General features: G+C 37.8%; 1 protein-coding gene across 1 annotated transcript in view; it reads right to left on the bottom strand.

Annotated features, from left to right (window-relative positions):
* The window catches only part of LOC150085329 (solute carrier family 25 member 36-A-like), a 179,367-nt gene that overhangs the window by 119,500 nt on the left and 46,728 nt on the right, over nucleotides 1-13,139 (bottom strand). The window contains exon 3 of the mRNA XM_090373153.1: nucleotides 5,052-5,129. Within this exon, the coding sequence (XP_090229279.1) occupies nucleotides 5,052-5,129 (78 nt within the window). The remainder of the gene's footprint in view (nucleotides 1-5,051; nucleotides 5,130-13,139) is intronic.

Raw genomic sequence — 13,139 nt, 5'->3', positions numbered from 1 at the left:
ACATAAAATGTTACGTCACTCGTAACTTTGGTTCTAGCCGTTTGATTTAAAAACAGTTCCAATTTTCATCAAAGATGTTTTCACACAAAACAACTTTCATGCGTACAAGGTACACAAACGTTTTTTGATTTCCCCTTGGTCATTACATCGAAAATAGCTTCCATATAATGAAGAAAATTTCCATACAATGAACTCATTTCGAGAGACCTGGGCACGCATTGTTCGCACACCACTGGCCTTTTAGGCAATAGAGCTGATGCTGTATAAAGCACAAATTAAGAGCTAAAAGGATTAAGAATTAATCCCTTTAGCTTTTAAGAGAGAATCAAGACATCCTGTCAGAACTGCAGACACCCTCAGTACTGAATTATATTGACTCATACAGAAACAGATGAATACTGCATGTAGAGAGAATGGACATTATCTGAAAGAGATACTAAACTATAAATCCCAGGGAAGGAGAGACAGAGGCAGACTCCTGCAAAGATGGAGAGAGACTGTAACAGGCCACTAGGCCTAATACTGGACTGGAAGAAGAAGCTTTTAAGAGCATGAATTAAGAGCTGAAACATTCCACAATTTATTGGTGCCCGTAAAACCTGTACAACTGCCTCTACTATACCTAGAAATTGCACTGGTCAACTGCTATCTATGTGTCCACAGACACTGGCAAAGATTAAGGCATATTCCCGATGCAGACGTTGGCTGTAGTCAATCTGTTTTCTTATGTAAGCACCCTATTAGAGAATTAGGAGAGCGTGATTTTCCTTTATCCCAGAAATTCATTGTTTCACAGAAACAATGTCATCCACACTTTCACTAAATTTCACCTGTTTCTGTTTACATGGTAGATACAAGTGGTCCCTAAATCAGTTTGCTTAAGCTGTTGTGCAAGTAACCTTACAATCTCTAAGAGGAAATCCTTGAGTGTAGTGGAAAAAGTGGAAGTGTTTAATAGTGTGGATCAGATCATTAAAAAAAAAAAAGAAATCGCTTAAAATTTGGTAGACCTGCCAGTAGTGTGTCAACCATTCTGAAAAACCATGTTTCGATTCTCAAACTGCTGAGGAAACAGGACCCAGTCAGAAGTGTGAGAAATAAAAACTGTACGAAAATGTAGATGAAGTCGTTTTTAAGTGGATGAAGTTGATTCTAGACCAAAACACAGCAATATCAGGGCCATTAATAAAAGAAAAGGCTATGGGATAGGCATCTTTTCTGGGTCATAAAACATTTGGCTGGAAAAATTTAAAAGCATCATGGCTTACTCGAAAAAGTTATTTCTGGTGAAAGTGGAGTTTTAATCGAAGAAGACTGTACTCGTTTGAAAGAAATAGTTTTGAAGAAAATTATGGAGGACTACGTGACCAAAGACATTCAACATTGATGAAATAGGTCTATTTTTTAAATTTCTGCTGAACAAGACATGGTCTTTTAAAAGAGAAAAGTGTTTAGGTGGTAAAAATAGTAAGGAGAGAATTACAGCCTTGGTTGGTGCAAATATGTCTGGTAATGAAAAACTGAAGCTTTTGGTATAGGCAAAATTAAATAACCTCGACGTTTCAAAGGAGTAAAGTTGTTAGAGTTGAACTACAACTATAATAAAAAATCTTGGATGACGAGTGAAGTTTTTGAACAGTGGATAGTTGTTGTTGTTGTTGTTTGGTTTTTAGGAGCATTAGCAACTGAGGCCATATTGCTCCGGGGATGTGCGGTGGTCATTCCCTGACCTTTCCGCATCCTCCGTATTTGGTGGTGACGGGCTCGAACCCCGGTCTAATCAAGAAGCGTGGGCTACGCACTGTTTGAACAGTGGATAGAAAAGAGCACTAAAGAAAACAGAACAATCACATTGATTGTTGACAACTGCCCTGCCTACCTTCACTCAGTAGTTTCGAAATTTACAAGTGTGAAGCTTGTTTTCATCCCTCCAAATACCTCATCTAAACTGCAGCCAATGGACCAAGGATTATCAAAAATTTGAAAATGTACCACCAAAGACACATACTGAAAAAAATTATATTGAGAATAAAAACCAACCAGCCTATAGATTCTGTTATAGATTTGAGGATGTGCATATAATAGTTGGTGAAAGTGTGGAGTCAAGATGTGACAGATACAACGATTAAGAATTGTTTTGCAAAAGTAGGTTTTGCTAAAATGCCAATTAACAACAGTGAGGGATGAACTACTACAAAATAATTAGCAATCTTGGGAAGAATCCAAGCGAGAGGTTTGATCAGTGGAGAAATGGCTCCTGACGAATTTTTAGGAGTTGATAATGATGTCATAGTAGTTGAATATCTGAGTGGCTCCAACATTTTGGAAAGTATTCAAAGAATTAGTGACAATATCAATGAGTTGGATGTTAGAAAATTTATTCATTCCCACTTATTTCTGATTTATTTCCCATTTTTACTATTTTGTGCACTTGCACAAAATAGTACAAAATTTTCTTTTTTTCAGCACTTGCAGTGCTGAAAAAACACAATTCAAACATTGTTTGAACAAAGATCTCAAGAGACAGGGATATAGGAATAAATGATTTACTTCTAAATACTAGATTTTGCAGTAAGCAAAAAAAAAAAAAAAAAAAGAATTTTTAACAGGAATGTATTCCATAATTAGAAATTAAAAACCATTAATTAGTACCAAATACGAATCATGCAAATCATCAGTAAGTGACAACAAAGATAATGCGCTGGCGCCAATGAAATTTTATATACCTAATTTTTACTTTCTTAAAGTGATATAACATAATTAATTAAACATGAGCTCTTGAATGGAATTTAAAGCATTAGCAAAGGCATATGATGCTAGAAAGCAAGCTTATACAGCATGAGCCCAAAAAAAAAAAAAACTTCCATTTTACCTATCCATTCACTCCAAAGATTTGTCCACTTCTTCCTTGAATTTACTTAAGCTATAACTTCCACAATGACAGCAATCAACTACCTGCTGGCTACAGGCAAATTTCCGCACATTTATTCTACAACTGTCTTTTCTCAATTTGAGTTTATGCCCCCTCGGGTTTGTATTCTGAGCAAGAGGAAGAATCTTATCAGCACTGAGCCTGCTCAAACCATTCAAGGCCTTATACACCTCAATCACATCACCTTGCAAGTACCTAGCCTCCATATGCTGTAATTTGCAAAATTTAAGCCTTTCTTCATAAAAGCACCTCTTGGTTCCCCTCACCATTCTCGTTGCCCTTCTCTGTACTCGTTCTAGCAACTTTACATCCTTCTTAAAATGAGGCCTCCAGACCCACAGACAGTATTCAAGGTGTGGCCTGACATACCTTGTTCCCCTCACTGCTCTTCTCTGCAACCAATTAAACAGATCAACATCCTTCCTAAAATGAAGCTTCCAGACCTGCATTCAGTACTCAAAATGTTGCACAACTATTGCCTTATACAAAGAAATAAATCTCCTTATTCCTGCTAGCAAAAGTCCTATATAACATTGAGAAGAACCCGTATGCAGTACTTTGCATTTATCAATGTTAAACTTCAGTTTCCACTTCTCGGCCCATACTATCTTTACTGTCATTAAGAACCCTGCCAACCTTTGTATCATCTGCAAACTTGAACATTAAGCCTGATATACCTTTGTTAATATCATTGATAAATACAGAAAACAACAATGGGCACAACACTGAACCTGGGGGACTCCACTAGTTAGTTAGTTATTTGGTTTTTAGGAGCATTAGCAACTAAGGCCATATTGCTCCGGGATATGCGGTGGTCATTCCCTGACCTTTCCACATCCTCCGTATTTGGTGGTGACAGGCTCGAACCCCGGTCTAATCAAGAAGCATGTGCTATGCACTGCTGCTCCTTCCCACCTGGCTACGGAGGCGCCTACTCCACTAGTAACATTAGTCAATGTGGAGTAGTGTCCGTTGATTTTTTTTAATTATTTTTTTATTTGGTAGTTGTTGGCGCATCAGCTTCTGTGGCCATAATGCACCGCCCAAGGTTTTTTCAGTACTTTGATCCAAGCCCAAGGCGGGATTCAAACCCGCGACCTTTGGGTTGCTAGGCAGGCGCTTTACCCACCTGGCTAGCCCGGTCGGGTGTCCATTGATTACTACTCTCTCTTCTCCCACTCAACCATCCCTTTATCCATAACAGCAACTTGCCTTTAATGCCATACTGCTCCGATTTGAACAGTAGTCTTCCTTGTGCAACAGTATCAAAAGCTTTCCTAAAATCCAAGTATATAATATCAAAATTAGTTTTTGCATCCAGTTCTTTTATGACCACAACATAGTATCCAAACAAATTGGTCAGACAAGACTTCCCCTTAACAAACTCATGCTGTGTCTGAATTATTACTGAAGTCTTGTCTAGATGATCCTGTAATACTTTTTTAACCAGTGACTCCATTACTTTCCCTGGAACAGAAGTTGGACTAACAGGTCTGTAATTACTCGTGCCACCCTTTGATTTGAACTGGAGATACATTTGCACATCTCAAGTCCATGGGGACCTCCCGAGTCCAACAATGCTCTCATAAAGCGATTTTTGACAATTTATTTTAGTAGCTATCATAATTTTGTACACAGTGGTAATAATATTTATTATGGTTATTTTATCTTGGGGTATTTGCTTTATATTTCTTTTGAAAAAATAATAATTCAGTACCTCACATAATAACTTTATCTTCTATACTCGCAAACTCAAAATGACTTGAGTCCATTACTCAAGATCATCACAAGGCAAACTATATGAAATGGACTGTAAAAATTAATGTTTATAACTGTCAATGTACTTGTGTATCACTGCAATACACATCTGCATCTGCCACAAAATTATTTTGGCATGTTATTTAACTTTATCAACATATGGTCAACACAATCTGTGGAATGTGTTTGCACCTAGTTTTGAAACCCTATGAGAATAAATGTTTAGTAACTATGAAATTTCAATATATATTTTATAAAATGAAAGTGACATTTAATACAATGATGATTATTACAAGCATTTATTAAAAATACTCCAAAATTCTATTCAGTCATTTAAAACAGCAAAAGAACTGTAAATTACCTAGATGGTGCAACACCAACTAAATTGGGTCCCAAACCTTTGAAGAGTGCACGGCCTCCTTCTGTTTCGATGATATGCCTGAAATGATAATTAAGTATGCACTTTACATATAAAGAAGTACAGGAGATAAACATCAACAAAGAAATTAATGACAAGACCAACTTTCATTTTTAATTATTAATGTAACATACTGTATTAACAAAAAATTAATCAGCAATTCATATTGCTCACAGTTGTGTAACAATTCCATGGTATGACAAATTCAGCACTTGTTATACCACTAAATCACTTTACTACAGAATAAAAATTAATAACCACAGAATGGAATTTAGGATGGATACAAAACATTATGATTTATATAAATGTGCAAGTACTAAGTTTAAAAGCAAGTAACTTCTACTTGTAAAGAGTGCTGAGAAAAAAGAAATACTAGAAACATACACCCTCCCACCTCTTATGGCAGTAGATCTGATTGCTTATCTTGCTCAGGCTACAGCTAAATTAAATTTTTCTTCCACACAATGTCCATTGGTCCATAACAATAGCAGATTATGTGTAGTGGAAAATTCTCAGATTCTCTCATCCTGGCTATTCAGTAGACATTAGAAGGAGACATCAAAGTCTCGAGCAATCTCATCATTTGAAGTACAGTCAGTCCTCATATAACACGTGTTTACATTACACGAATTCGATCATACACGATTTATAAATAGGGGAATGATATCTTATATAACACGAACCGAATTCGCTTATGCACGATTCGCCTTTCTGTTTACAAGAAATGGCAGTCGAATGCAGAATCACCCCAACCAAATGCAACACGATAGGAATTAAGAGAAGATTCTGAAAATGTATTTATGCGTTTTATATCAGTGAAGGGGAAACACATTTCACCATAATAACGTAAAAACCAACACAATTCCAGCTATCGATATTATCGCAAATGCAATTAGATCGAGTTTACTACCAGTTTATAACAGATTCCACTAGCAGAAACACAACTGGAAATTGTTTTTATTGTTTTATGGTAGTAACCCCCAGAAGTGTACTTAGTAAAATGTGAGGTGCTAATAGTGTATCTCTGCCTTTACGGTGTTGTTTATTCAGTTGCTACACACGCGCAGCTTTGTTTACGTGTATCAAGCGTGCCTCCTCGTTTTGTAATTTTGCTTTATTCCCAAAAATGAGTAAAATACTTAAAAGGTGTGAAAAGGAAGTGTCCAGATGAAGAGAGAAAAAGAAAAGCAATATCGATAAACAGAGGCGGACTGGATCAAAAATCCTTACCCTGGAAAATTTATAGTGGCCTCATACTATGGTTTATGGCCAAAATCACACCGGCCACCGGGGTTTCCCTGGTAAGGCTTATGGCCAGTCCGCCTCTGTCGATAGAGAAAAAATATGAAATTGTGAAATGCTTTGAGCGAAATGAAAGACCATGTGATATTGCACGTGTTACAGATCTAAATGAGGCAACGCAGAGAATTACAAAGAATGCAGAGAAAATAAAAACAACTTTCATGGCAGGAACAACTCAAAGTGTAATTAAAATCCATTAAATTAAGACACAAGAATTGGAAGAGATTAGCATTAGTAGAGGCATTTGATGCAAGAAAGCAAGCTTATGCAACATCAGCCAAAAAAAAAAAAAAAAAAAAAAAAAACCACTTCCACTTCACCCCTCTGTTCGTTCAAAATACCTGTCCAGCTGAGCCTTAAACTTATTTAGGCTATCAACCTCCACCACAAGGGATGGAAGTCTGTTCCACCAACCAACCACCCGCTGGCTAAAGGCAAATTTCCGCACGTCTATCCTACATCTGTCTTTCCTCAATTTGAATTTATGCCCTCTCAGGTGATTTTTCTGAGCTAGAGGAAGAATCCCATCAGCATTGAGCATGCTTAAACCATTCAAGGCTTTATACACCTCTATCAGATCACCTCGCTGGTGCCTAGTCTCCAGACACTGTAATTTGCAAAACTTAAGCCTTTCTTCGTAAGAGCACCCCTTTGTTCCATTCACTAATCTTGTTGCCCTTCTCTGTACTCGTTCCAGCAGCTCTACATCCTTCTTGAAATGAGGCCTCCAGACCTGTATACAGTACTCTAGGTGTGGCCTGACCATCGCCTTATACAATGGAATAATCACCTCCTTATCCCTCTGGAAAAATTCCCGTATATCATTGACAATACTCCATGAGCTACTCTTGCAGCCCGTCTGCACTGCTCAGAGAACTTCATATCTGCCTGCACAACCACCCCCAAGTCCCTTTCATTCTCTACCACTGTCAGTGTTGTACCACAGAGTTGATACGTTGCTCTGGGGTTGCTGTTTCCCATGTGTAGTACTTTACATTTGTCAATGTTAAACTTCATTTGCCACCTCTCAGCCCATCTGCTCAACCTTTCCAGATCCTGTTGCAGCAGCATAGTGTCAGTAGTGTCCTTGACAACCCTGCCAACCTTTGTATCATCTGCAAACTTGGACATTAAGCCCGATATACCATCATCAATATCATTTATAAATACAGAAAACAATAATGGACCCAACACTGAGCTCTGAGGGACTCCACTAACAACATCAGTCCACGATGAGCAGTGTCCATTGATTACCACTCTCTGTCTTCTCCCCCTCAACCACCCCTTTATCCATAGCAGCAATTTGCCTCCAATGTCACACTGCTCCAATTTGTGTAGCAGTCTTCCATGTGCAACAGTATCAAAAGCCTTTCTAAGATCCAAGTATATAATATCAAAGTTATTCCCTGCATCCAGTTCTTTTGTGACTGCATCATAGTATCCAATCAAGTTGGTCAGGCAAGACTTCCCCTTAACAAAACCATGCTGTGTCTGAGCTATAACTGAAGTCTTGTCTAAATGATCCTGCAGTGCTTCTTTAACCAGTGCCTCCATTAATTTTCCTGGAACAGAAGTTAAGCTCACAGGTCTATAATTACTTGTGTCAGCCTTTGATCCTCCTTTGTGAATTGGGGTCACATTTGCACATTTCCAGTCTATGGGTACCTCCCCTGAGTCCAAGGAAGCTCGCATAATTATGGCTAAGGGTTTGCTTACTTCCTTTGCTGCCTCCTTTAATATAACTGGATAGATCCCATCCACCCCGGGTGCCTTTCTTGTGTTTATCTTCAACAGTTTCTCCTCCACTTTACTCCCAGTTATTTCAAGATTCTGTAGCTTACTGCTAGAGTTGAATACACCTCTGGCATTCCCCTCGCTGAATAACTCCTCATGTGTGAATGTCGATGCAAAATATTCATTTAGTTTGTTAGCTACCTGAGCAGGATCATCAACACTTGACCCATCAATATCAAGTGGACCAATCTGATTCATCCCCTTCCTTCTAGAGTTTACATAAGTAAAGAACTCTTTGCTGTTTTTCTTTGCATCCCTTGCCAAAGATTTCTCGTAATCTGCCTTCACCTGCCTAACCTCCTTTGTAACTTGGTTGCATATCAACTTGTATCTATCATAGGCTTCTGTGTCATGTGTTAATTTGTATGTATCCCATGCATTTTTCTTCTCTGCCATATGCCTCATTAGTTAATCTGACATCCATTTTGGCCTAAACCTTGAACAATATTTCTTAGTTGGTATGTAAAGCCTAGTAGCTTCCAAGATAAGTTCTTTGAATGCTTCCCATTTTGAATTTGCTGTTGGTAACATCATCAGTTGGTCCCACTGTATAGAATTTAAATACTGTCTCAGTCCATCGTAGTCGCCTTTACGGAAGCAATAACCCTTCCCTTTACCCCTAATGGTAGTTACCTCTTTGAGTAAATCCCACTTCAGCACACTGTGATCACTGCCACCTAGTGGTTCATTTATCTGCGGATTCTTAATGCATGAAGAATCACTGCTGATAATCAAATCAAGAGTATTACTCCCTCTAGTTGCCTCCCGAACATGCTGATGTAGAAAACAATCATCCAATAAATCCACAAAAGCCCTGCTAGTGTGTGAGTAACCAGCCCCCAAAATCCAGTCAATATCTGGGAAATTAAAATCTCCCATTATAAGACACTCTGATTTACTGGCCCACTCTATTTCCCTGTACAGTTCCTTATTATACTCATAAGAGTCATTAGGCCTATAGCACACTCCTACTCTCAATTTTGATCTCCCAATGTTTATGTCACACCAAACTGACTCCACACTGCACTGTCCAGCGATGTCGACTGGCTTAACTTCCTTGTTTTTTATGTGTTTCTTAACTAATAGCATAACACCTCCCCCCTTCCTATCCTGTCTATCCTTTCTGTAGACGTTGTACTCCCCAAATTGCAGTTCCGCATCCCTTATATCTGTGTGACACCACGTCTCTGATATTCCAACAATATCTGCCTTCGATGTTTTGAGCAATACCTCAAATTCATCAAATTTATTTACTAAACTCCTAGCATTGGTGTACACGCAAGTATATCTGCACCTGTTTCTATTCTTAGCTACCCTAACACAACCCATGTGTTTACTTGTACCGCAATGGCTCCCAGCAGTCTCTGAAATACCATGCATCTTGTTTTTCAGGCTTCTGCTCATTCTAATAGAAGCAGTGCAAGAATCTCTTTCACCTCTGCCAGTGGCTACTGTCAATCTATTGGTCTTTGTCTCCCCCCAAGCTAGCAGTTTTCCGACCCACCTAACACTGCCTCGATAGCATCAGCAAATATTCTTGCACCCTTTCTATTTAAGTGTATCCCATCCCTGTAGAAGCAATCTCTCCTGTTAACAAGTACAGTCCAGGCTGAAAAAAATTCTACCCCTTGAGCCTTGCACAATTTTTCCAGGGCCGAATTGATCGACAAGGCTCTCATCATATACTCCCTCCTATCGTGTCTGGGCAGAATTGCAGACACTTTCAAATTCAAGATGGAACGGCTGTCATCTGTTTGGATAGAAAATCAAACAAAAAACAAGTTTGCTTACAATAGAAGCAAAAGCATTAGCAATATTTTATTACGTAATAGTCGTAATAAAATACATATTTTATTATGATTATTTATTGTGTTTGGTAATGTTTTGGTTACAAATGTGTGTTCAATCTTGGGTGGTCGGCACCTAACACTATTTTTCCCATAGGGCCTGTTGTTTATATTGCACGATTTTGCATTGCACGAGGGTTTCTAGGAACACAACTATCGTGCTATACGAGGACTGACTGTAATTAGTTTCACTCGGTGCTTCCATTAAACTCTACAAAATCAAAGGTTTCTAACGATACACATAATTGCACTTTTTTTTTTTTTCTTTTTTTTTTTAATATTAGGTACAAATACTATTCCACAAGCGGGGGGAAGGGGGGAAACCCTCTCATTAACATACTTAATGCAGAATAGTCATATATCAAAGCTCATTACTCATAATATGAGGTCTCTTCAAAAAGTATCCAGACTGCTATGCTATAGTGAAAATAAGCATACTTAACAGGGAGGAGCAACTTAATCCCATTCAAAACAGCATCCTTTTAAGGAAACTCACTTAGTCCAATGATTTTCTCACTTGTATGGCAACAAATCAATGTCATGCCCTTTTAGGGTTTTTTGAGTCTAGATAAAAAAAAAAAAAAAACTGCAAGTCCAGCAACATATGATTAAAAAAAAAAAACTTGATACAGGTAGCAACAAATGCTACACACATTATCATGATGAAGCAACCATTCCATGGACTTGCATTTTTCTGGGTATTTTTCTTAGAACTTCAACCAGAACTCTATTAATTATTTGCCTCTGGATTATATTTGCGGCAGACAATAGCTTCACAATCAAAAAAAAAATGTTAGCAACACAGTGGTTCGTTTTTTTTTTTTTTGCAACGAACCAGATTATGGATCACTTTCAGCACTCCTGAGCCCTTTTTTGAAATGGTAGTGCCAGTAAAAATCTTGTGTAAAGCTAACCGTAGAGTCCTCATAAGCTATTAAAATAACATCATAGTATCAAGTGTTTCATTAGCATTCCTATTTTAAAGAAGCAAAATTTAACACACACACACACACACACACACACACACACACACACACACACACACACACACACACACACACACACACACACACACACACTTCAGTGCACTCAAATTTTGGAATACAACAAGATGCAAAAATGTCTACTGTGTGGAAGTACACAGGACATATGTCTCAATGTGTTATGGTTTGCTACTCAACCATGAACAATGAGCACAATCAAGATACTTTTTGAAGAGACCTTGTAAGTGTGTCAATTACTAAGATGTAATAACTCAAAACTCTATTTCAAGACATCACTAGGTGGTGCTTACACCCCACCCCAAAATTCTAGGCTTGGCCCAGTTTTAATCTGCTACCCTGCTGAATAGTAGATTAGAGTGCCAGACATGATGTTTTCTGTCTTGCTGCCAACCTCCAAACTAGTAAAAAAACGCGTTGATCCTGCACTGTTCAATGATGACTTGAAATACAGGACCTACCTAAATCATAAAAATAGTCCCTGGTAACCCTACCTTTATGTTGTGGGGGGGATTGAATCCTACATACAGTCTGTCCTCGTATAGCACGATAGTTGCGTTCCTAGAAATTCTCGTGCAATGCAAAATCGTGCAATATAAACAACAGGCCCTATGGGAAAAGTAGGGTTAGGTGCCGACCACCCAAGATTGAACACACATTTGGAACCAAAACATTACCAAACACAATAAATAATCGGGTAATTTTAATCGTTATAAAATACTTACGTATTTTATAACGATTAAAATACGTAATAAAAATAATATTATATTATAATAAAGTATTTTTAGTATTTTTTAATACTAAAAAAGTATTTTTACGAATAAAATACGTATTTTATTCGTAAAAAAATTATTATATTAAATAAAATAGTCGTAATAAAATACGTATTTTATAATACGTAATTATAATACGTAAGTCGTAATAAAATAAGTCGTAATAAAATATTGCTAATGCTTTTGCTTCTATCGTAAGCAAACTTGTTTTTTGTTTGATTTTCTATCCAAAGAGATGACAGCCGTTCCATCTTTTCCAATTCTTTGTGTCTTAATCTAATGGATTTTAATTACACTTTGAGTTGTTCATGCTATAAAAATTATTTTCTCTGCATTCTTTGTAATTCTCGGCGTTGCCTCATTTAGGTCTGTAGCACGTGCAATATCACATGGTCTTTCATTTCGCTCAAAGCGTTTCACAATTTCATATTTTTTCTCTATTGACAGAAGCGGACTGGCCATAAGCCTTACGGGGGAAACCACGGTGGGCCGGAGGCCGGTGTGATTTTGGCCATAAACTGTGGTATGAGGCCACTATAAATTTTCCCGGTTAAGAATTTTTGACCCAGTCCGCCTGTTTATCGATATTGCTTCTTTTTCTCTCTGAATCTGCAGTGTCTTCGCCAGGACGCTTCCTTTTCACACCTTTTAAGTATTTTACTCATTTTTAGGGAATAAAGCACAATTACAAAACGAGGAGGCACGCTTGATACACATAAACAAAGCTGCGCGCGTGTAGCAACTGAATAAACAACACCGTAAAGCCCGAGATACACTATTAATTAACACCTCGCATTTTACTAAAGCACATTTTTGGAGGTTACTACCATAAAACAATAAAAACAATTTCCAGTTGCGTTTCTGCTAGTGGAACTTGTTATAAACTGGTAGTAAACTCGATCTAATTGCATTTGCGATTATACCGACAGCTGGAATTGTGTTGGTTTTTACGTTATTATGGTGAAATGTGTTTCCCCTTCACTGATATAAAACACATAAATACATTTTCAGACTCTTTTTCATTGCTATCGTGTTGCGTTCAGTTGGGGTGATTCCGCGTTCGACTGCCATTTCTTGTAAACACAAAGGCGAATCGTGTATAAGCGAATTCGGTTCGTGTTATATAAGATAACGTTCCCCTATTTATAAATCGTGTATGATCGAATTCGTGTAATGCAAACACGTGTTATACGAGGACCGACTGTATTCTTTTTGCCCCTATATTCCTGTCTAGGCACAGTAGTCTGTATGTGACAGAATATTCAGTTATGGTCTATATCTGGTGTTTTGTGGAGAGCATTTATCCTGTGTTTA

This window comes from Mastigoproctus giganteus, chromosome 5, assembly GCF_048544385.1.
Source record: "Mastigoproctus giganteus isolate SK-2022 chromosome 5, ASM4854438v1, whole genome shotgun sequence".
Lineage (NCBI taxonomy): Eukaryota > Metazoa > Arthropoda > Arachnida > Uropygi > Thelyphonidae > Mastigoproctus > Mastigoproctus giganteus.
This window is presented reverse-complemented; position numbering and strand designations above follow the sequence as displayed.